General features: G+C 32.0%; 4 protein-coding genes across 24 annotated transcripts in view; 3 read left to right on the forward strand and 1 right to left on the reverse strand.

Annotated features, from left to right (window-relative positions):
* Nucleotides 1-4,329, forward strand: part of LOC148303202 (CUGBP Elav-like family member 1-A) — a 243,821-nt gene extending 239,492 nt beyond the window's left edge. For 12 of the 20 annotated variants that reach the window (XM_088270303.1, XM_088270301.1, XM_088270291.1 and 9 more), the window contains 3 exons: nucleotides 51-77; nucleotides 2,332-2,457; nucleotides 3,302-4,329. In XM_088270303.1, coding sequence (XP_088126429.1) covers nucleotides 51-77; nucleotides 2,332-2,457; nucleotides 3,302-3,588 — 440 coding nt within the window. In that variant the 3' untranslated portion in view covers nucleotides 3,589-4,329. The remainder of the gene's footprint in view (nucleotides 1-50; nucleotides 78-2,331; nucleotides 2,458-3,301) is intronic. The other 8 variants (XM_088270305.1, XM_088270295.1, XM_088270294.1 and 5 more) reach the window with 3 other exon arrangements.
* Nucleotides 4,330-6,447: 2,118 nt separating this feature from the next.
* Nucleotides 6,448-17,124, reverse strand: LOC148303204 (endoplasmic reticulum lectin 1-like). Of its 2 annotated transcripts, XM_088270314.1 has the most exons (8): nucleotides 16,800-17,124; nucleotides 15,902-16,139; nucleotides 15,113-15,277; nucleotides 13,786-14,066; nucleotides 11,964-12,020; nucleotides 10,134-10,310; nucleotides 8,887-9,049; nucleotides 6,448-8,165 (listed from the first exon to the last, which is right to left on the reverse strand). In XM_088270314.1, exons 1-8 carry the CDS (start codon nucleotides 16,950-16,952, stop codon nucleotides 7,792-7,794), a joined length of 1,608 nt encoding a protein of 535 aa, XP_088126440.1. In that variant the 5' UTR covers nucleotides 16,953-17,124; the 3' UTR covers nucleotides 6,448-7,791. The 2 variants fall into 2 exon arrangements, with proteins under 2 accessions (XP_088126440.1, XP_088126441.1); XM_088270315.1 differs by lacking the exon at nucleotides 11,964-12,020.
* A 1,021-nt stretch (nucleotides 17,125-18,145) lies between these two features.
* LOC148303205 (protein cornichon-like) lies at nucleotides 18,146-21,297 on the forward strand. Its single transcript, XM_088270277.1, has 4 exons — nucleotides 18,146-18,492; nucleotides 19,251-19,363; nucleotides 20,739-20,882; nucleotides 21,129-21,297. Exons 1-4 carry the CDS (start codon nucleotides 18,343-18,345, stop codon nucleotides 21,154-21,156), a joined length of 435 nt encoding a protein of 144 aa, XP_088126403.1. The 5' UTR covers nucleotides 18,146-18,342; the 3' UTR covers nucleotides 21,157-21,297.
* A 1,174-nt stretch (nucleotides 21,298-22,471) lies between these two features.
* Nucleotides 22,472-24,340, forward strand: LOC148303206 (gamma-secretase subunit Aph-1-like). The gene is made up of 3 exons (XM_088270309.1): nucleotides 22,472-22,915; nucleotides 23,355-23,531; nucleotides 23,894-24,340. Exons 1-3 carry the CDS (start codon nucleotides 22,694-22,696, stop codon nucleotides 24,215-24,217), a joined length of 723 nt encoding a protein of 240 aa, XP_088126435.1. The 5' UTR covers nucleotides 22,472-22,693; the 3' UTR covers nucleotides 24,218-24,340.
* Nucleotides 24,341-24,829: the final 489 nt, after the last annotated feature.

Genomic DNA, 24,829 nt, shown 5'->3' on the forward strand with positions numbered 1-24,829 from the left:
TTTCAAAATTATTATACCATTTTAAATTATTGATATCTCTCTTCACCTAGGTCTTCTCGGGAAGACAAACCTCACAGGTAAATGAATTATTTTGTAGAATTGATTTTCGTATGCTTGTATCTTAAAATCTGTTCCAGATTATTGTTATTTTAAACTGCAATAATATCTGCACTAAATTTTCTCGAATTTTGTTGATTAATTGAACTTACCAGACTATCCAACTTACAATGCTTATGTAGTAAATAATACATTATTATTGAATCAGTTTCATTTTATTATTTCTTTCCACATTTTAGTAGATACCTGTCTAACTTTTACCGTCATAAGTTATTGTTACTTAATTAGTTAACCTTTATGTTTTTGTTCTTCCCACTGTTAACACTATTTTTTTGTATATAAATCCTCACTTTCGAAATGTGTGTACAGTCGATTCTTCTTAATCAGGGTCAGGACAGTTAGTCTTATAGAGCGGCTGTCTCAATTAACGGAACGTAAAATTATACATTCAGTATTTTTATTTGAATATAAGTGTATTTTATTTATAAATTCAAAAAATCTTAGAAACATTTTTTTAATACAATAAGGAATGTGTCTTATTATTTTTGTAGTCATTCATTTTTGCATTAAAAACTTTGCAAGCTTGTGTAAGGTACTTCATAGTCATCACCGCTGTTTTCCTTCTCATCCTTTATAATATATGCGGTTCCACTGGCATTCTTTTCCCATATAGCAGTAATATCATTCACCTTAAACTCCCTCGCTTACTTTTATCATTTGTATCCCGTCAAATATATTCCACTCCTAGATCCAAAATCTGGAGCGAGTTTACAATGGACCATTTCAATATGGTGCCCTATGTGCCACTTGGGTGCAGAAAGGTGCTAGAAAGGTGCTAGAAAATATACCATATTTATTGTAATCTTAAATGAAATACCAAACTATGTGGAATATTTTCCCAAGTAAATAGTGTAAATTAATATTAGTTTCTTTAAGCCAAACGGCTTCTGTGAGATTTAGCCCAAATAGCAGGTACTGCAATCAACTGGCATCCCAATTAAGAGGAATATACTATTTTGAAATCAAATTTAACGATAGTGTATCATCAAAATATTTCTGTAAAAGTGCATGTTAAAGATAGATGAACTTTCGTACTATTTTGCTAAATTAGTGTTGAAGTAAATGGTTTTCTAAATACAAATTTGAAGTAAATTTTAATTTATCCATTTTTGTTGCATTTCATTTGCAATGGTATCATTGGGTAATTTAGCTTTGTTTATTCCTAGCTTAGTATTTTACCATTTATTTTAAACATGAAAAGCTGTCTTTGATTCTGGTGCCGTAATTTTAATATATACGTATTCTTGTGCAGTAATTTTAATATATACGTGTTGTAGAAATAAAAGTGGTTTTGACAGTTTCGTACAAATATCAAGGTTTAAGTTGAGTAGTTTTATTAAATTTCATCAAAGAAACTTTGAATTCTCCATGAAAGAGCATGGAATAAATCAGAAAAAAATCTCACCTTTACAAATAATTTTCACTTTTATTAATTAACAAAAAATTCAACAGATGGCAGTAAAAACTAGCATGGAGTTTGTCCCTCATTATGTAGAAATTTTAAAATCAAAGTGTATATGGATGTTCAATCATGGCCAGAATGGTGAATTTTATATTCCGTATAACACAAGTTCCCAAACTTTCTCAGTCTGGCGCCCCTTATCAAAATTTCTCGTCGAAGAGTAAAATAAAATCGCCAGAATGTCCCATCATAGAATGAGAGAAGGAATGAAAATATATATCTTACTTCTTAGCACTTCTATCTGTCTCTTTGGGCTTCTTATGCCCTGTAAAAGTCTTCTAGAACGCTAATACTACCATATAAGGTACCAATTTATATGTAATAGGCTGTAAACTCTAAAAAAGGTTAACTACATATTCTCTTCATAAAATACTTCTTCTTCAGCTTCTATTGAGATATGTTTCTATAATAACATAGAAACATGCTTATTTAAATTCTGTGTTTAGAGATTGAACCAGAAGAATGGGGAACAGTTTTTGTTTAAATTCTTCATTTATCTTTTCGGCTGCAGCTATAATATGAGTAAAGAGTGGCAGGCTTAAAATTGTTGATAATTTACCTGCCCATTTGCAATTGACACTCGCCGCTTACCTCATATCGTCATAGGCAGGATTTTAATCACAGTTATAACCGAATAGGAGCTTATTTGATGTGCATACTTGGCTGATGATATGTTTTTGTTTTTAAAAATTAAAATTTACCACTATATTTGCTTGATAATGGGTTAATAAAAAACATTAAAATAATTTCAGGGTCCACAGCAGATACTCTTAACTCTGCATACGCAGCGCAATTTGGGGCGAGTACATTCGCTGCTTCTCCTCTCGGGACTGCTTTAGGAACCGCCGCGGCCGCAGCGGCGGGAAAACAAATTGAAGGTGATCTTTGCTTCTTTGAAAATGTATATTACTAATAAAAATTCAATACTAGCATTCAATACCCTTGAAGGAAAATAAGCATAAATTTTCTAGTTAACTCCGAACAGACTTTTGCAGGGGTTACTCAATTTTTATCCGAATGTCGAGAGTGACCTCTGACGCCAACTAAATAGTAATGGCTACTCTGCAAGAGATCCCAGGTTCGATTCCTAGAGGGATCATAACAAATAATTTCTTGATTGGTCACCTTCTTTTCGTAAGATTGATGATTAAGGTAAACCTGCATCAAATGGACGCATTACCATATGCACCATTGAGTGCGGATGAAGGTCAAGGGCAACTTGCTACATATTTTGTATTAAGTAACTATAATAAAAACAATAATTATTAAAAGACCTAAAAATTTAATTCACGTTTTCAACTAAATATATCTTTTACATTAAGATGTTTTTTCAAGTATGTTTAACATTTTGGCTATTGCTATATTATTTTATTGCAATTAGAAATTTCATCTGTTAAGATGGTTAGTTATATAATCAACAAAATTTAAACAATAAGTGGAATTGGCACACGGTAAAAAATGACAGCGTCATAAAACTCAATGCTGTATTTTATAAGGTACGATCTAACAGCAACTTTTTAGCCTCCTCATATAAAGTAGAATCAATGCAGACATTAACAATTTAATACTAGTTTTTTTGTGCTGCTAAATGAATTCATAAGAAATGGAGGAATGCAAAACGTATGATTTTCAACCTTTCTGTTTATTTTTCTTTACATATTATAATAAAGTATTGTAGCATTTTGGTGTTAGCTTTACCTTAAGAATATCTTATTGTTCAAGCTAACGGTTTCTCAGGACCGGAAGGAGGCAACCTGTTCATCTATCACCTTCCGCAGGAGTTCAACGATACGGACCTCGCCTCGACATTTGTGCCATTCGGTAATGTGATTTCGGCCAAGGTGTTCATAGACAAACAGACCAATCTCTCAAAGTGCTTTGGCTTTGTATCGTATGATAATGCAGCGTCCGCTCAAGCCGCAATACAAGCCATGAATGGCTTCCAAATAGGAACAAAGAGACTGAAAGTGCAACTCAAGAGATCCAAAGAAGCATCAAGGCCTTATTAGCATTGACTCCTAACTAGTGATACAATTGTTGACGTGTTTCGTCTCTTGGAAGGCAGCAATTCTTGCTAGCTTTGGACTTTTACCTGAACCTTTATACCGAGTTTGTACTCTTTTAACGACCACTGAATATGAAGCGTATTTATTTGGAAAGTGAATTCTATATTTTTCCAAAGACATTCGAGTTTTGTTGCAACATTTTACTTTCCGAATCAATGTTTATGTATTTTGTGCATATCTATCACTTTTCTTATTTCACTATCTGTACCAGAGTACTTTTTTTCAAACAGTAGGAATGATTTTGTAGCTTTTTTACTTTATCTGCAAGAATTAATTACATACCTTTATTATGATTATTTAGTAATAATTTATGGAAAGCCAGGATGACTGCAAATGGGCCAGTTAAAGTGATATATCATGATGTGGGTCCTCAGCCGACGTGAGGCGTGGTAGAGCGCTAGATCTCACCACTTAGTGTGACTGTTGAATAGTGAATTAATAGCACTCTGAGGGGCCCACATGCAACTTGAACATTTAGCCGTAGGTTTAAGCCCTTCATACCAAAGCTTATAAAATGTGTGTTCTGAATGTATAACAAACACTATTGGAGATTTTTATTAAAACATCAGTGGCACATTTGGTATTGGTCTGTGTTTAATGTAGATAATTATCGACATCCTATCAGAACAATTTTATACACACCCACTTTGTTATTGTAAATGTAAATACATGTCGAAAGTTAAACAGACTTTGTTTTTATCCTTTACCAAAACTCCCAGCATCCCTTCACTTAAACATCTATGATTTATTCAAAATGTAAGTGCAGTCGAACTTCCGTATTCAAACTCCGCAAATCACGGAAAAAGTTCATTGTATAATAATTATTGTTGTAAAAAGTAGGAGGCAAAATATATTAGGATGTTCTAAAATGCACAAAAATAAGAACTTTGCTATACAGTGAAACCTCTATCTATCGTTCCTTGAATAATCGTTTTCCCGGATGAGTCGTTTATTTCTTCTATGCCGACTTAATTTCATACTAAACTAAACCGCATCAATCGTTTCTCTATCACCATTTACCGCATTTATCGTTCAAATTAAGCTGCATATTTGATACATTTTGTCTGTTTTTTTACATTATTTCCAATTTTCTTACATTCTACGGCAACGTATGGGATAGAAACTATCGAAAGCTTGTGTGACCGATAGCAGGAGAGGTCAATATTGATGAAAAGGAGCCACTGCCTGTACCTGCATTTCCAGAAGCGTGCACACTCTTTGAAAGAAAACTTTTTACAATGCACATTCAATAACCGATGCTGAAAAAAATACTATTTGCAAAGCCGAAAATATATTATTGACTTACGAAAATAAAACAGTTAAAAAACAAAAGTTTTTTTTTTTTTAATTCTATTCAAGTTTGTATTTTTTTTTTAATAAATACATTTGCATCTGAAACCTGTATTCTTCTTAGAATTTTAGCCTGCGAATGGTTTTGCAGATTGGGAGGATGGTATGTTTACTCGGTCGTATCTGTTTGCGTATTGACCTCTTAATCCCGCATTCATTGTTTTCCCGCATTCATAGTTTATTTTAATAGGTCCCTTTAAAAACGATAGATAGAGGTTTCACTGTATAAAGGATTGTTAAATGGAAGTTCAACTGCATTTATAAAGAAAATTGTGAAATTTTCAACAATTACTAAAACCTTAATAAAGAAGGAAAAATATGAGTGAAATCTTTTTTAGGTGATTTTGTAATGGCTTTCATCTTCTAGTAGACTTTTTAACCTTCGAAGTTACAACCATCTCTAAGGCAAAGCTTACTTACCTAACCAACACAGAATTACCCAAGGAACATTTACCCCACATCAAAACAATATAACAGCTGTAACAATCAACTACACAGTGAAATATGGTTTGTATAATATGGTTTTTACTACATATTAGTAACAAAAAAAGCAAAAATATGAAGCAAAAAGTTCATCCTTATGATTAGTTAGTCTTGACGAAGAAGTCGTTTGGTTCAAAATCAGTTAACATAACAACAATATTTTAATAAGATTTATATGCATTGTGATTTTCAACAAAGTTGTTTTATAAGTTGCAAAATGGAAAATCACAAAGCTAATTTTTTTTAAACTGTGAACAAAGCAAATGCTTCAAATATAATTGTATAATGTTGTTACTAATCATATCGCTCACTCCTTTCAAAAACGTCATAAATCAAAAAACTTGATTTTTCAGGAGAATATTTTAAAAGTTTAAAAATATAATACAATATTTTTAAAATAAATATAAAGCCACTTATTGAACTTTTTACTGTGCAACAGATCTTTTAAGGTAAAACCTGAATGTTTTTTCCCCATTTGAAAAAATATTTAGTATATTTAAAAAAATAATTAAACAATACCTTTTCTTCAAAATACAAAAACAACACTTTCTGCCCTGTAGCGGGTAAATATTAAGTTAAAAATATACCTCTTTTGCTGGGATCTAGTACATTTTATGGGCATTCTGAAAACATGCACAACTGAAAATTGACAATTTTTGATTTATGACATTCTTGAAAGGAGTGAGCGATATATACAATATTATTAATTAGGTTATGGATTCGGCATAAGAAGAATGTTATTTTATTTTAAAATAATGTCACAATACATAATATGCAGCAGCACAAATATTATATGCACACATTACAGAAATAAATTATACACACAATTGTCAATCAGCTAATAAATTAAGTGTGAAAGTAAACATTTAATATATTCTGTATAAAATGCTGAGTATCATAACAAAAAGACACTATAAAAAAATACTTTCAATGAATACATCGGTTTATTGAAAATAAAAATGCACCATACATATTTAATTATCATTTATTACACAGACTTGGAAATAAATAGTATACAATAATATATCACACCATTTCACTTAAGAAAATATATTAACAAAATGGACACACATAATCCATATGTATATATCCAAAAAAAAAAACACAATTTCATGAACAAATTGGGACAAATCTACCGAACTTAAAGAGTACATTAATGTCTAAAAATTTGTACCTAACTGTGACCAAATCAATACGTGCAATTTTGACAAAAGCTCATTAAAATGGTTAAAAAGTTTTATGGATCTGTTTCTCGTATTCTATTATAAAATTTCTCAAACAGTCTAATTTAAGGTTTAAATATTTTTTTCTAAACAAAAACTACTGCTTCGGAGGTAATAAAGTATTTAATTGTGGCAACTCATTTTAGTTTATTTTAGACTTGGTTACATTGATATATTGGTTTTTATATCAATATTTTAATGAAATCACACGGAACAGTATAGTAAAATTCTGGTAATTTCCAACGAATGACATGCTGCGTAAATATGATTCAGCGGGATTTGGGCGTAACCTTAGAATTATTTTTTTTAACTGGTAAAATTGAGATCACCATTGAATATTCTTTTATTTGGAATAGCCTTATATCAATATTTTATTTGGAAATACTCTAGTCTTATATGATTATACAATGAAAAATGAGATTGGTTCAGTCAAAACATGACAATAGAACTCTCTCATAATGCAAATATATATATTGTAAATTTTTAATAGAGGAAATGATTACAAATACAGTAAACCCCCGTATAACATTGAGATAGGTACCGCGTTTATCAATAGGAACGTTGTAGGGGGTTAATGTTTTTAAATTTTAAATTATTCATTAAATGAAACTTTTCTACTGGTTAAAATATAAAAATACAATTTTAAAAGTTAACTACTTATAACATTCCCGCTGATAATGCGGTACCTATCTTAAGATTGTAGGGGGTTTTACTATACATGAAATAATCATATCCCAGAAAAGATAACTGCTTACTCCGGGACTCAAACCTGGGACTTCAACCCGCAAACCTTCGGATGTTGCATCTGAAGGTTTGCGAGTTGGAATTTGAACTAAGCAGTTATATTTTTCAAAAATACAATTATTTATTATTGTTAGGATAGTTTCGTCTATTAATATTTGTTGCGTGTGAAATGTTTTTTTACCATTCGCAGATAAATATGGAAAAATAATAGAAATAACGATCAATATTTTGCACATATCAGGCTATTCCTAAAGACCACTGAATATATTTTAACAACATTCTGAAATTATAAACAAAATGTAATACCATACACTCCTTCTCAAGTAGCAAAAAAATATTAAAAAACCTAAACATTTATTAGGGGTATTTCTTTATCCCTTTTTGTAGTATCTTGGTAAGTTACTTGTGGCTCTTCACTAGACGATGCATCGTCATCTTCGGCCATTGCTTCTTCTACATCGCCTCTGCCTTCCAGTATAACTGCGGGGATGTTGATCAGCCCATCGTCATCTGCCAGGTGTAATATATCGCAGATGATAGGCGATTCGACGCCCAGAATGTACTGGCACGTCTTGGGCTCTAACAAATACAAGGACACTTGACCTGGACTAGAAGAATTCTCCAAACACTTCAGTTTTACCTCGGTCTGTCTCGGGTTACCGGTCTTATCGCAAACAGTTCCGCCCGAGTAAAAATGAGATATCTGGGTGCGATGTTGACCTGAAAATTCATTATTTTTGTACACACAATAATATAGAATATAATGATTGTGAAAAAATAAATTATTTTCATGTATGGATATGGTGAGCTATGCATCTGAGTGCATATGGTACAGCATAGCAAGTGTTTTTGCCTAGAATTTTCACTCATGAATTACATGAAATTAAAGTAACTTTAAACATAAAGAGTAAATCCACTCACGTGTAAGCATAGGCTATAAAACTTAAAAAGTTAAAAAGCCTTAATATCACAATAAGCGGTGTTGCATAAACCGTAGATAGATTTCAGTCACTTAAACGTTAGGTAATTTAAAAAAATATTTAAATGGCACCACATTTCATCATTACATTAATGAGGGTTCTTGTCTTGCTTGCACTCCACAATTTCGGATTTAGAAGTGGTACATATATATTTTATGGAATACAGATATAGAAAGTGAAGGAATTCCGAGTGATGGACACCACCGGTATATAGGAAAAGAAATGGTGAAAAAAGAGTAGGTAAGGAAAGGAAAATAGCGATGACTAGGACACATGGATCTGCATACCTGTTCTTGTACTAGCTTGTGTAACCTATACACTGCTAATCTGTATGATTCCCTTTAAGTCAAGTTTATTTTTTTTAAATTATGAACTCAATGTCAAATTAATTGATAAATGAAAATAAAAAATACAAAATCATAAATATACAACAATTTTCTTTTAAAGTAATATTTACGTACTTTGTGGTTTGGGTCTCTTGTGTGGATTTTCATATATCCATGACATGTGCTCTTTTTCATTAAAGACACCCAGTAAAAGTGATTGTCGAGCACCTGATCTGTCAATATGATATTGAACCACCGATTTTCCGTAGCAGAATTCATATTTCCACCATCCAGTACCCTGAGGGAAAAAAAAGACTTCAAAACGCTGAATAGAACATGATGCAATAACATTGTAAGCAGAGTTGGTTGCAGTTCATGACGTTCTGAGTTCCACTTCCGGAAGGATGATTATTTTTTGCTTATTCATTTAAGCAAAGTAATTAGATTTTCTGACATCAGATAACACTACAACGATCCAATGCAGTACCCTGGGTACACTATTTTGTGCAGGTTAAAAGAAGATAATATTATTTATGTGCCCATGCAAGATATATCTATATTATTGCAGGGTCTATAATTTGTGTCATTGTATTGGCTGTTAATTATTGCAAACATATGGAAATATTGAAGAGAAATGAACTAGACTAAACATCATTTGTGTGAAAGAACCAGTAAGCCATACATACATCATAATGAAAAATACTACATTATTTACATTTTTTTTGTTTAAAATAAGAATCACACAAACCAGAGAGAATGTGTAAATTTGGTTTTGCCTAAAGTTGGATGTGTGTGTAAAATTTTGAATCATTGTCACATGCAAAGGTAGACAGTATCCAGATAGATTATTTTCCAAAATTTTCTGGGATTATTTTTGACAATACAGATAAAGTTTATAAAAATAAAATAAAAGTAAATCCATCAGAATTTAAAGACTGATGCCAAAAAATATATTGAAATCATAAACTTGAAATTTTCAATTTTCAATTGTTTGAACAATGCAAACATATAAAAGTAAGTTAAAACTATGTATGTATATGAATTTATTACTATTTGGTGCTGATTTTCTTCCAACAATTTAAACTATTTATACAATCTCACATAAATATATATGTAACAAGAATTGTGTTACATAATATTACACTTCCTATTCAAACAAACAAAACAATTCATAATTATTCATAAAATTGATTTTAATATATATTAGAAATTAGAAGAAGCCTTCAAATTAATTCACTGTAAATGAGATTAACAAAAATTAATTAACTCTTAATTTACACATTTATACATTGATGTATCATTTATTTCCACAGATTTAATATATTGGTAAAGATATAATAAAATGTAAAAATAAAATACTAATTTAGCAAGTTCAAACTTACCCCATGCAAACAATTTTCTCCGTTAAGAAATGCTCGAACTGGAGACGTGTCCTTAATTGGTGGCGGGTTGTCAGGAGACAGAACATATTTAGTATCACCACCGGTAGTAATACCTTTGGATATTGGAGAATCAATTTCAAGGGGGTGTAATTCGAATTTCAATCGGGATTCTCCATCCTAAAATGTTTTATATTGTTTATTCATAAAGACATTCAGTTTTCAAATCCATATTTCACAAAACAAAAAATTATCATGTATTACAAGGTCTGAAGAATAGACCAATGCATAAAAGATATTTATTATAGTAGAAATGACCTATAAAGGTAATTTCTTATCTCATCTGATCCCTATCTGCACTCAATAGTGCATACAGCACTATTGAGTGCAGATAGGGACCAGATGAGATACTCATAGTCAACTAAATAATAGATTCATAGTCAACTAAATGAAGCCAAAGTGATCAATCCTGCGCTCCAGATCTTTGTATCAAAGAAAATACAAATATTTCATGAGATACAGATGACATAAGTGAAGTAGCTTAGGGTGAAAGATATTACTGCCATATGGGGTAAAATGGAGTAAGAATAGTAAGAACTATTAATTAAGAAGAGAAAAAGGAGACTTACAGCAATAGCTAAAGAAACTCGGGGTTGTATATCCAAAATTTACTAACCTGTGTAAGTCGGACATACAAACCACTGTGAATAAGTGTTAGTCTCTCCGGATATTTATTTAGGCAAAAACAGATATAAATGGGATAGAAAGATGTAAAAAAGTTACGTTGTTTACTTTTTATTAAATATAAAATGGATAAAAAAGCTTACTGTCATTCAGGTTTATAATGTAAGCTGAACAGAAGGTATTTAACCTTTTGCACTCGAATGGCGACAATATGTCGACATGGTAAAGTCTCCAGTAAATGGGTTGGCGACTATACATCGCCACTATGTACCGTTATGTTGTTTAAATAATAAAAGGCCGGAATACGCACTAACGCAGGTACATTTCTGCCCCGCCAGTTGCTCAAGGTCCATGCTAGCATTGAGTCACTTAAAGTTTGTGAAAACTTTAGAAGATCAGTTGATAGATTCTCAGACTTTCGGCAGATTCTAAGTAGGCCATCTACTTCTTCAACTGAGGTCTGCCTGGATGGCAAACTACATGATTTGCGTAAAGGATCAAAAAGGTACTGTGTGGTTTGCTCATGGAGGCACAGAAAAGGGCAAAAGCGTTTGATGAGTATTGTGACACTTTTCCTGGGCAGCCTAGGATGCATTTGGGTGATTGTTTTGTTGGATACCATACATTGAAAGACTATAAAATTTAAAAATAGTAACCAGATGTCTTTATTTTTCTTAAATAAACCATTTTTAACGCTTCTTGATTGGTTTTATTATCAATTTTCATGATACCCATTTCCAGGTTTTTTATGTATTTTTTTCTAATATCAACTATTTTTGTGCAAATTTGCAAAAATATACACTCGAGTTACAGGTTTGTCATACAAAAAAACAAGTTTCGAGTGCAAAGAGTTAAGACATTATATTTTATATAAAATGCAACAAGGTTTTTAAGAGAGTGTTTGCAAGTGTTTGTACTCCCAAAGATGGTTTACGAAAATCCATTTAGGAAATCTAAGTCGTTTGGTTTGAGTACAAAAAGGTACTCAAACCAAACGACTGAAACAATCGACCAAAGTTTCTCAACAACTAACTATATTATGAAGAAAAAAAACACATATACTTATAAAATATTATAAAAAAATTAAAACAAATAATTAGTTTTATTACAAAACTAAGCTAATAATTAAAAAAATCTAGAATAACCTACCTCTCCAATTTCTTGCACACTAAATACAGCAACCACATCTTTGCCAAGATTTTTAACCTAGAGAAATAACAGTGCAAAATAAAACAGCTACATAGCAAATAACAAAATAGATTTTTTTAAACTCAGATCATACGAAAACAAGTAACTAAAAAAGACATGCTTACAAATAAATAAAAATATTTTTCATACTGGAAAACATCCATGAGTGATAACAGAAAAATATATAGAGCAGCATTTGAAAATACATTCCAACATTACAAATATCGTAGTCATATAGGAGAGAGTGACCAAGTGCATTTTTTACAAAAACGTGATCATTGACTATTTGATATCTTACTAGCTTAATATTGCTCTGAAAAAAATCCCAAAGGATTTTAAACTTGAAAGTATAATATATTGACTTGTTAAAAATGATTAACTGCATTTATGTTTATTTTCTTGCCAAGCAAAAGTGGCCCTTCTCAACATTTTACGTTTTGTTAGTTGGTCACTTTCTCCTGTACGACTACGATATTCAAAAAGAGATTTACATGCAAAAACATATTCATCTAAACACTCCAAACACTACTAAAAAATTTTTTTAAGGTGAGCACTGACCGGAGCATTTCGTCGTAACGTAACATTCGCGGCGAGCATACGACTTTGGATGGAGCACTCGGAACGCTGTACTGACTATACGAATGCTCGCATCGTAACGTGTTACATTACAACGAAATGACTCCGGTCAGTCATTAAACAAACGGAAGATAGATGAAGAAGAAAAAATATATTTATAAATAGAAAAGTAATGAAATCTCAAGCTAATACTTTTAGTAATTACTAAGATTCAGTTAAAATGAAAAATTGAATATTATTTGTCAAACCCAAGAATTTTTAGTGAAAGTTTTTTTTAATTCGTGACTTTGGTTCATATAAAACGTCATGCAAATAGTACATTTAAACTAACCTCTTTTAACTGCAATATTAAGAATTTTCTATCTAGCACACATCTCATATATTAAGGCCCAGTATTTGAAAAGTCACATCTTAATTTTATCTAAACCCAGGTAACATTTTACGTAAATGTTTTTTTTTCTTGAAATACCGTTTTTGTATTGAAAAATAAGTTTCACTTCTAAATAAATATATATTTTGAAAAGAAAAGAGTTATTGAAAGGTAAGGAATTAAAAAAAAAAATATGTAAAAATATTTTTTCAATATATATTTTAGAAAACAAAAATAAAATCCAATATACATTCTAAAAAAAATTAATGTGAGGATGCGTCCAGCCCTGAGCGGCCGAGCGCGTATTGATTTGAAAGTTTGAAATCTAGGCCTTAAGATATAACCTGCTTTCATATAAATAGAAACTAAAAAATAATGATTTTGTACATTTAAAATTAAAAGATTCAATCCTGATAATCATCTTCGGTTTAAAATAAAGAGCCAAAAATCAGTAAAGCACCGCAGTTATCATTCGCCAGCTGAATCTCAACATAGAAATAATATTATCATTGAGAGAACCTTTTTTCTAAAACATAATTTAATATTGATATTTTAACAATGGTTGAAAACATAATATTGATTTGAATTCAATATTTTAATGATCTCAGTGTTATTTAATTAATTTTAGATAGAACAGGTTGAATGTAATATTTTAGCAAAAAATATTTCAAGAATCTTCAAAAGCATCTGATTTTTTTTTTAATAGAATGTTTAAAAAAAGCAAGTGAAATAAAATAAAATAATAAATTTATTATAAATAAAATATGCATTTCAAAGCTACAATAAATTAATACATTTTAATTCAATTCATACATAAGTAGGTCACGCAGAACTCACAGGTATCTTTTGGTGACGTAGCTTAAGACTTTCCACTTCCATAGTGAGCAAACTACGCGGCTTCTTTGGTGCATCTCCCTCTGGCACACAATTGATCACATTGTCTCCAGAATCTTGAGGTTTGTACTTAGGATGTGTGCACAAAAATGGAGATAAAATAATCACTTCGTATTCGCAAGTAGATATTTCTTTAAAGGAATAGACTTCATGTTTCCCGTGACTGAAGCAAACATACTGCACTCTTGTTACACGTGGCTTACTGTTCAGATCACAAATTGTTCCTTAAAAAAAGTCAAAATATGAGTGCACCAACTTTATTTTGCAAAATAATTACAAAATTCCAAAGATGTTATCATTTTCATTATTAGCTAGACAACCTCCTCTCTTTCTCAGCTTACTGCACTGATAGCTTGCTTCCCTAGATAACAAAATTCTGCAAAAAGTGAATTGTAACTTTCAAAACCGAGAAGCTGTAAATACAGGTACGGCAGCAGTTATTTTTACAAATAATCCACAATCTCATTTTCACATTTTTTTATTATTAATCTGTCATTAAATGTAAACAATAAAAATTGGCATCTTAATAGAAAATCGCCTCTTTATTCTGCAAGCGTACATTCAAGATCACATCTCTCCCCTAAGCCCTCTGCATGAAATGCACCCTGAAAGGCTCCCTTATCCTACTAGCCAAACTGAATTTTCTGATTTTTAATTTAAGTTATACCTAGTAAATACCACTATTTTTTTAAATCTACTGTGACAGGTGTTTCGATGCATTCTGTATTATTTTTAAACACCAATAGATTTTACCACAAAGTGACTGCTGAAACAATTAATGAATTTTCAAGTAACTGTTGCTTACTTTTCACACCAAAGCCAGAAAATAATTCACAAAATTTATAAAGCTTATTTTTAAGCTGCCATTTTCAATTTGGCAAAAGTTTATTTTTGTGACTGGGCTATTGAATTATTTGACACTAGGATCCACATACCACACTGCATTCGGTAAATATACACAAAGGTTATAAACTATTTACGATAGTTTATGTTATATGTTATTCTTCACACTTATAATGAATGATAAAATCGATTACAAAAATATAAAAAATATTAAAAAAAATTATAAGAAAAAATAAGTCTGCGTAATCGGAGGGCATGTATGACTAGATGTATGGATGTGAAGGAGGCGAGGAGTGTATGTCAGGACAGAAGTCCTGTGGTGTTCCATCTTTTCTGCCTACCCCTGCGGGGAAACGGCGTGATGGTAGTTGTAGTAGTAGTAATAGAATGTATGATAGTAAAAATTATAAAGTATTAGGTAACTAACCATCTCCCATTTCGATTTCAACGTAAGGTAAGGTGAATCCTTCAATTTTCGTGTACTTCAATTTGTCTCCATTTTCATCTGCAACTTTCATGGATTCTTCTAAAGCTTTTTGTTTGACTGCATCCCATTTTCCCAAAAAATATTCTTGGATCTTGACTTTTTTGCCTAAAATTTATTCACCCAAAAATGTTACAAAATGGATTAAGATACAAATTGACCCAGTATGGCTCAAACCGGGGATTTCATAACAAATCAATGTATATAATTTTTTTATTATAATTTAATTATACTTTAATGAAACAAATGATTTAGTGTTGATGTTAATGTTTCTTACTCTATGCGTTTTGAGTGTATGTTATATATTTCTTTAAATCTGTGAATTCTTACAAACATATTTTAACAATGAAACATTTTACAAAAATATATGTATGGACATATATGGACGCCTTCATGGCGTAATGGTTAGCGTGTTTAGCTACTGTGCTAGAGGTCCCAGGTTCGATTTCCAGGGGAGGTGAAAATAAATATTGCTGATTTTACACTATATTTATTTTCACCTCCCAATTATTCATTTGATATTACCCTGGACTGATCCCTAGAGCGCAGGAGTGATCACCTTGCCTTCATGTAAGTAAGGATCAAGATAACACTGCATCAATATTATGTAGTGCCCTGTGCACCATTGGGTGCAGATAAGGGTTAGAAGAGAAAATGTTTATATAGATTTTCTTATAGGTTGAAAGTAAACAAGAATCATCCAAAATTAAATGAACAAAGCAATGTACAAACCTACTCTCTCCTCGTGATACTGTCGGACATAACGACCATGGCATAATTCATATGTCCAGTAGCTGTCCAGGCGATAGGAACACACTTTTTGTGAGAACAACGGAGTTATTAACTCCAAAGGTGAAAGACCATAATAATTGTCAGAACTAGTAGAATACTTTGTATTGATGCTGGGAAAAATACATTTGTAATTCTCATTATTTGCTGTCATCACTTGAACGAAATCATCGTTGTTCTCCTAGAAAGAGAAACACATAGCAATACAATAACACACTGTTTAACCCTTTCCGGTCTTAAAATAAAGTAAAAACTACCAGGTCGTTACATTATGTTTATAAATAATTTTAGTTCTCTTCCAGAATACCTTATGTAGGTATTCTGGAACAAAAATGAATGTCAAAAAATGTGCGCTCGTATTAATAATGATGCAAATGAATGTGCACTTGTATTAGTAAATTCGCACTTCTTATTAATAATGAAAAACATGTCAAATGACATTTGTTACATTCAAGAACATTTTAATAGCTCTAAGGGTGGTGACTGACCGGAGTTTCGTCGTAACGTAACACGATACAATGCGAGCATTCAGGCAGTCAGTACAGCGAGCCGAGCGCTCCATCCGTAGTTTCGGATGCTCGCTGATGCTCGCCGCGAGCGATGTTACAACGTTACGTTACGATAATGCTCCGGTAAGACACCACCCTAATACATTGATATCAGTCTCTCGGCTCTGAATATGTTATAAAATATCTTAGTTGATGAGACCTCATATCATTATTACGGCAGGTCGACATAATGAATAAACAAATAATATTAGATCTAAAATACAAAAGACCAGAAAAAAAGGATAATTCAAGTGAACAAAAAAAACGTAAAATCAAAGGCAAAACCTACTTACCAGGATATCATCTGTCAAAGCTCCAGGCCAATTCAGTTTAAACAAAATTGTATCATCGAATCCCTTGAAATCTTGACAATTAATAAAATTTATAAGAACTAATATTATTGTTAATTCACGAGATCCAAACATCTTGCATTTGGGGTAAACCATCGCTCATTTAAGTCATTAGACCATCAATTGTTAATTTTTAAGATCAAATTTTATCATAAAAAATGTAACAACTACAGGTACTCCAACTACAGGTACTATAAAATTATTAACCAATAAAATAAATACACAACTTATCTCAACAATACACGTCAAATCACCAAAAAGAAGCCATAGATTATTGAAAAAACACACAAAATGTCAAAATTGAGATAGACCAGTGGTCGGCAATCTTATTACCCAATGAGCCAAATATGCATATGGCATTGAGTGTCTTGAGAGAAAATGTCTTGAGAGCCAAATCTGATTGTAATTCTAGTATAGCTTTTTTATGTATGTATTGCGGCTACACATACACAAATTGAAATTTAATTAAACACTGAATAAGGATTTTATTCATTTGCAAAAATATCTACTTTTTGCAACACTACTCCTTGCATCTCCTCTGAAAGTTTGATCAATTCAGGTTTGTTTGTTATTATTTTTATCACGTTTCCAAATTCTCATCAATAAGGCAAATTCTCAGTATGCTTTCAATAAGGTTAATTGTTCGATTTAAGCAATGAAAAAAATTTGTATTGCGCCATCTGTGGGCGTCGGATGTAAGCAAGCAGAGGTGCGCAAGAGAGCGGCGCAGAGCGAATAAGAGGATCTACGACAGTGGTCGGCCGATTAGAAAAACACGTATATTGTTATTAAATAAACTCAATTGAAAAGTTAATCTTTGTTCTCTTTGCATCCTTCCCTATTCCCGTCAACATTAAAGCTTCAAAAATATTGTTATTGAATACGTAAAGTCAAAGAGCCTTCCATCGAATATTGTGCTGGAGCCACAATTTGCAAACCTATGGGCGCTTCTCCACTACCCGGAATTCCGTGTAATTTTACCGTCCGGCACGTCAGTTAGCGTTTTAACGACGATTGGCTTGGATTGGCTTGTGCTTTTGTCCATCTTTCTTCTGATCGGAGCTCTTGATCGGTGCGTGATCACGCTAAACTGTCGTAGTCGTTTTCATTTTTCAAAACCGGACTGACGGACGGTGAAATCCCGTGTAGTGGATAAACGCCCTAAGTCGTAGACTTTGCCTAGACATATTAATTTGTAAGTAGATACTGGGCAAATAATGACTTCATTTGTTAGCCGTAAAGGTAATACCTGCCATATTCGTGCCCTATTCTACTCTTCTATGGAAAACAGAGCTGTCAAAATTTGCATTTGTTTCTGGTCGCTTCGAGTTCGCGAGTCGCTTATTTAGCCGAAATTACGTATTTATCGTATTTCTAAAATAAAACCACTAGAACTCAGACTACTTATCCACCAAGAATTTTTCCTCTGACATAGATTATAAATATCTTATATATTAAGTTCCACACAGTATTATTATCAGTCGAAATGGCTTTCAGTTTTCCTGCATTTTCGTACATTATTGCGTTAATTGTGGACGCTTTTCTAATATTTTTCTCCATTTTCCACGTCATTGCATTCGATGAATTAAAAACTGATTATAAAAATCCAATCGACCAATGCAACAGTCTTAACCCGGTAAGGATTGCGTCCTATAAATATACTTACATTTATAGCTCTTGTATTATCTGCGACTAAATTTACAATTTTTTTTAAGTTACTTGGTTATTAAAACTGTACAAATAAATCATTCTGTACCTAAATCTTTCCGGCATCGATAAATTGCTTACATTATTCTTGTTATTGTAAAACGCTGAATTTTCTCCTTAATGAAAATATATCTAGATTATTATGGTAAAAATCTAGTATTTGACAGAATAAATAATTCAAAATAATAATCAAGTGAAATTTATATAAATTGAAGTGTTATTTTAGGCTCTTTCCTGATATGTGAAAAATTCTCACCAATGTTCAAATGGAGAACGCTATTTACTTCACAAAGTTATCAACAGATGACAGCACCATCTGTTAACTGAGATACAAATGTGATCGTTGTAACACTGTATTAAAAAATATATATAGTACAATAATGGGCAGAATGGTGAATATTGTAAGGTGTATAAAGTGATTTATTAATCTTGCCAGTGCCTCGTCGTAAGCTCTGGGATGCTCAGACTTTCATTTTCCCTTTGTTAAAAAAATCTTTGTCTTTGTTGAGACACCTAATATATATATATATATATATATATATATATATATATATATATATATATATACATTTACTTGAATACAATTTTATTTATATTGTTTTAAAATATCTTTAAAATAAAAATTTGATAGTGTATTCTGTGTTTAACAATTATATTGGTTTATAAAATTGTTTTCTTACTTTACAGCTAGTCTTATGGGAATACCTACTTCATCTGCTCGTTAATTTATTGTTCCTAGCATCTGGTGAATGGTTTTCACTTCTCCTGAATGTTCCACTCATCGCATATCACATTCACAGGTATTCATATATATCGGTAGTTCAAAGGCAAAGGGGTTTATCTGTCTCAGACCAAATTTTACAGGAGAGCAAAAACAAACTTGTCAAATTAAATAACTCGTTTGTTTTATGTATTTTTAAATGTACATATCTCAATAAAACTAAATAAGAATGGCAACTACAGCTATATCCTTTTGCCAGATTATGGTTTAGACATTTTGTGGAACAAACATTGACAAATTTTGAAAAATTTGACAGATATACCCCTTTGCCATTACACTACCGATATACTTATTAACATATACGGACCTCCCTCCATCTCCTCTGCCTCTTAGTCCACTCAGTACACTACCTCTTTGAACATGTTACCAATAATGAAAGCATTGATAACAAGACTAGATTTTATTTATTGGTCTTGTGTTTATATTGTACACCTTCATAATAAATCTGGTGGTGTTAGAAGTCTACGTAATCGGAAGGCTTCTATGACTATATGTATGGATGTGAAGAAAGCTAGGAGTGTATGTCAGGACAGAAGAGTGTGGCTTCCATCCTCTCTGCCTAGCCCTGCAGTGAAACGGTGTGATGGTAGCAGTAATAGTTCATGTCTGCAAAGCCTGCATTCTTCGTAGATATTTACAAATACAAGTTTCATTACAAATAAGTTTTGATTCTCCTCTTTTAACCCTTAGCACTTAAGTGCCACAATAGAGGCGGCATGCATGGTTTTCCGTACTACTTAAGTACCGCCGCTTTGGCGCCAAGAAAATAATGTCCATACTCAATATTTCTAATACATTAGTTTTTATTACTTTTCAATTTAATTAAACCGAAATCATATAAGTACAATTAAATGTTTATAAGTTTCGGAATTCGAGTTGGCGGTATGCACATACCAAAAAACTTCAGAGTGCAGTGTGGTTTTTTTTATATTTAAACATTTAATTTTTACCCATCTAATAGGGTATTATAAGTGTTTTTTTCATTGGTAAATTATAAAAAAATATTTACAAGTAGTGTTTGTTGTCTAAGACAGTGTCCCGCAAACTTTTTCTGTTCAAGGTACTCCTGCCAAATTAAGAAATTTCAGAGGTACACCAAAGATGAAAAAAACAAAGTATATTCAATATTGATTTATTGTCAAAATATAATGCGAAAACATACAATATCATAATAAAGCTTATTTAATATCTTTACAAAAGTAGACTTTTTTCCGCGGCACACCAACTAATCACCACGGTACACCAGTGTGCCGCGGCACACACTTTTCGGGACAATGGTCTAAGAGATAGTCTGACTAGGATTTTATTTTTTTTGTTACTTAAGATATATTAAATCAAACACTTGATGTACCCTGAAATTATCTATGATATATTTGTCATAATCATATTTACAGGTATCGCACTAGACCCGTGATGAGTGGACCCGGTTTATATGACCCAACCAGTATAATGAATGCAGATACTCTCACAAAATGCCAGAGGGAAGGTTGGGTAAAGCTGGCCTTTTACCTTCTGTCATTCTTCTACTATCTTTATGGGTACGTTTTTTTTTCAAAAATCTTAAATATTCAATTTTCTTCTTCTTAGTGGTGTAGGGCTTGTAGCCTGTTTTTAAGAGGGATTAGCCTCCTGCGTTGTCGATTCCTAGCTGTCGATCCATCTCCTTCATCGGGAGTCGTGTACCTTGAGGTTGGCCGTTCAGTGCGATGTGGGGGTGTAAAATAATTAATTTTATATCTATATATCTATTCATATTATTAATGAATGTTTTTTTTTACTTACAGAATGATCTACGTATTGATTTCTGCATAAGAATAGTTACCTTTTTTTGTACTTGTAACTGTAGTGTTTAATCTGAGAATTAAGTGTACCAAATTGTTTTATATAATTGATAAGTAAATAGACTCGCAGTGATTGTACTATATAAAACTTAATTAAAAATACTTTCTCCAATAATTTGTTCTTATTTCTGATAATAATTTTGATAATATTGCTTGTCCATAAATATTTTTTTTTACCGGGTTGTGGTCCCGTGGTTAGTGTCGCAGATTCTTAAGTCAGAGTTTCTCGGTTCGAACCCACTCTATCACAATTTGATACCTCTTTCTAATAATGAGCCGCTTAGGATCACAGAAATAGTATGAAATTTAAATATTTGTGTAAATAATAAAAACACAAATATTTCTCTTTTTATTAAAAATTTGAGACGTAATGGATTTGGGAAAATTCGTGACAGCAATGAATATATAGCCTTCAATATTTAAAATGATTTATAATAACACCATTAATATCTTAAATAAGAAGAAAAAAATTGTGTTCAATAAAATCAATACATCATCAGTAAAAATATATATAATTCTTGAAAAAAATACAAATATATTGAAAGGGAATCAAAGGTCACCTGTGAGGAACTGGAAGTAATCATTATTAAACTCGTTTAAAACTGGAGTCAAGATGTGGATTGAACTTGAGTCATATTTCTACAGTACCCACTACCCCAACCAGATACGTACTTTTAAAAATAGAGCACTCAGGCCAACCTAAATATATACATATTATAACGAATTGAGATATTTGTACATATTATAAGTATACAAATATAAATGTATAAAATCTAACAACTTATTTACATCAAAAATTAGTAAAACAGTCGATCTACAATCATCGAAAAAATAAAATAAAAGTCATGTGGGGGTGGTTTCTCAATTTGAGTGGAAATCCATTTCGCGTATTTAGTAAAAAAGTACTTCATAAAAAAATAAAGCTTTTATTATTTTTGAACTAAAATATATTGAGATACTAAACAAGTAGTAAAAATACAGTGTTAGGGCGTTTGTCCACTACATGGGATTTCACCGTCCGGCAGTCCGGTTTTGAAAAATGAAAACGACTACAACAGTTAGCGTGATCGAATTTACCGTGATCCGAAGACAAATGGATAAAAGCACAAGCCAATCATCGTTTTAAAACGCTAACTGACGTGCCGGACGGTAAAATTCCGTGTAATTCCGGATAGTGGACAAGTGCCCTTACACATTTTTTAATACAATTTCCGATTTCAACGAAATCGACTTCTGTGAAACAATTGGACAACTCTATGAATCTTAGCGTTTTTTCTATGGTTGTCATAATGTGTCATTCGTCTCAAAAATGGGGAGGACTCTGTCATTTTCGAGTGTTTTGTTCGGTGTTTAGATTTTTATATGATTCTGTTAAAGAACCTCATTATTATTAAAAATTACTATCAAGTCTTATTCTCTAGTATTTAATAAATAAAACTGGCACTACCGTTTATAACCCGGTTGGACGAGGTTTATTGAATCGATTTTAGATTAAAACCTTTTTCACCATGACTTATTCAGAGTTTATTGGGTGCACGCTTTTGGCATTTTCAACACCGTTTGCCATGTTTACCTTCACCATCGCTAATGATCATATACGTATAATTATAATGATTGGAGCTGCTTTTTGTTGGCTTCTATCCCTCGCATTATCCTCAATAGTTTGGTTTGCGGTTATACCTCTGAGAGAATATTTAGTATTTGGGATGACATTCTCGGTCCTATTCCAGGTAATCCATTTATATAAGTAATGTATCAAAAGAATGGCGTGTTTTTATAAATATTTCTTAAAAGCTATTGTATTATATTAATACAGATTTACAATGCATTTTTTAAAGAAAATCGTCAGATTTAAACCCAATTTCGGTACATTATTGCCGATTTTGATAGATCAACTGAAATTTCGGTTGTGTTGTCTGGCTATACCCTGTCCCTACAGACTGATGCAATTCCAAAGAAATTAAAAAAAATAAAACCTTATTAGATGATCCCAGATACCATTGCTCCCCAAAAAATGTTATTATTTTTTAATCCAATGAAATGGATTTACGTCTGAATGGGAATAATATGTATTTTTAACTCGAAATCAAGGTTTATTTCTATACCTATATACAAAATATTTTTATGTCTTACTGTGGAGATTAATTTATTTTATATTTCTTGTTTTAGGAGATTTTCAGATACGGATTGTACAGATTATTAAGACGTACTGAATCTGGGCTCCGAGAATTAGCAGATGCTCCTCCACTGATGAGTAACAATAAACATATATTTGCATATGTTTCTGGACTAGGATTTGGAATAATGAGCGGTGCTTTTGCACTTATCAATGTGCTTGCTGATGCTGTATGTTATTTAACTTTATTGCTATTCTTTCACACAATTTTGTTAATAAATTTATATCTGACAAAATGAAAAACATAGCTATGATATTTTACAATATACAAAATCCAGAGAATTTTTTTTTTTTTTAAATTTCAATCAAAAGTTATTGTAAAATACATTGAGAAAATTTTCAAAGGCATTTTATATAAAATTTGCATATTTTACTAATATTGATGACACAGATATTTTGATAAATAAACTTTTATAATTGTTTTAAAGCAAATTATGTAAGCAGCTATATTGTTTATGTAGATCAAGAAAAAAAACAGAAATTCTATTTATCTACCACTTCCATCAATTCAAATGCTAACTTTTAATTTCAGGTTGGTCCCGGAACCGTAGGATTGAAATCTGGGTCCGATATCTTCTTCATAACAAGTGCTATCTTTACCCTTTGCATCATATTACTGCACACTTTCTGGGGAGTCATATTCTTCAATGCTCTGGATGAAAAAAACATTTATCAAATTGTGTGGGTTGTAGCCTCCCATTTTGCATTTTCATCGTTAACTCTGCTCAATAAAAAAGAATATTACTATATCTCCATCACATCAGCGTACATTATATTGATTATTACTATTGTCATAGCCTATAAATCTATAGGCGGCACTTGGGCTAGCTTTAAGAAAGGTATCACACTTAGGTGAGATTACAAACCATTCCTAAACCAAGACTAAACAGTTTCGCTATTCGCCTCACAAACATTATTTATTTAATATGTAATTTTAATATTTTTTACTGAATAAAGTGTATTTAGATTTAAAAAAATTTAAATAAACTGTTTTCATTTTGTCATCCTCTCCCACATGAGAAAACTGAAAAATGTGTTTTTATTTCTTGCATAATCCATGTCTTGCGGGATCCAAAAACTGCCTCCTGTGGACCACCGGATTTATTGCATCTTCCCGAATCGGGTCCGCGCAAATTTCAGGATCATCTTCACTGGTATCCAAGAAATTATATTTCATTCTTAAATGACGCCACTTGTAACCGACACGGGTTACGGGCGATGACAGAAGAAATATTCCCGCCTGGCCTTCACACGGAATCTGCCGAACTTGCCACCGTTGTAAGGGGTGACGTTCCAGACGGCCCCGCCGTACCGAGTTGTAAGGTGAATACGGACGGAGGTGACTGGATAAGCGAGCCAGGAAGAGCGAGCACTGAACTGACAAGTCAACCTCAATACCCCTGAGAAGGGCTTTCTGAAACTGGTCCGTGAATCGGTGCAGAGAGGCGAAGCGGTCCAGGCTGGCGGC

The sequence above is a fragment of the Brachycentrus maculatus genome, unplaced genomic scaffold (genome assembly GCF_059751285.1).
Source record: "Brachycentrus maculatus isolate JH-2025_06_01 unplaced genomic scaffold, ASM5975128v1 h1tg000378l, whole genome shotgun sequence".
NCBI classification, from domain to species: Eukaryota; Metazoa; Arthropoda; class Insecta; order Trichoptera; family Brachycentridae; genus Brachycentrus; species Brachycentrus maculatus.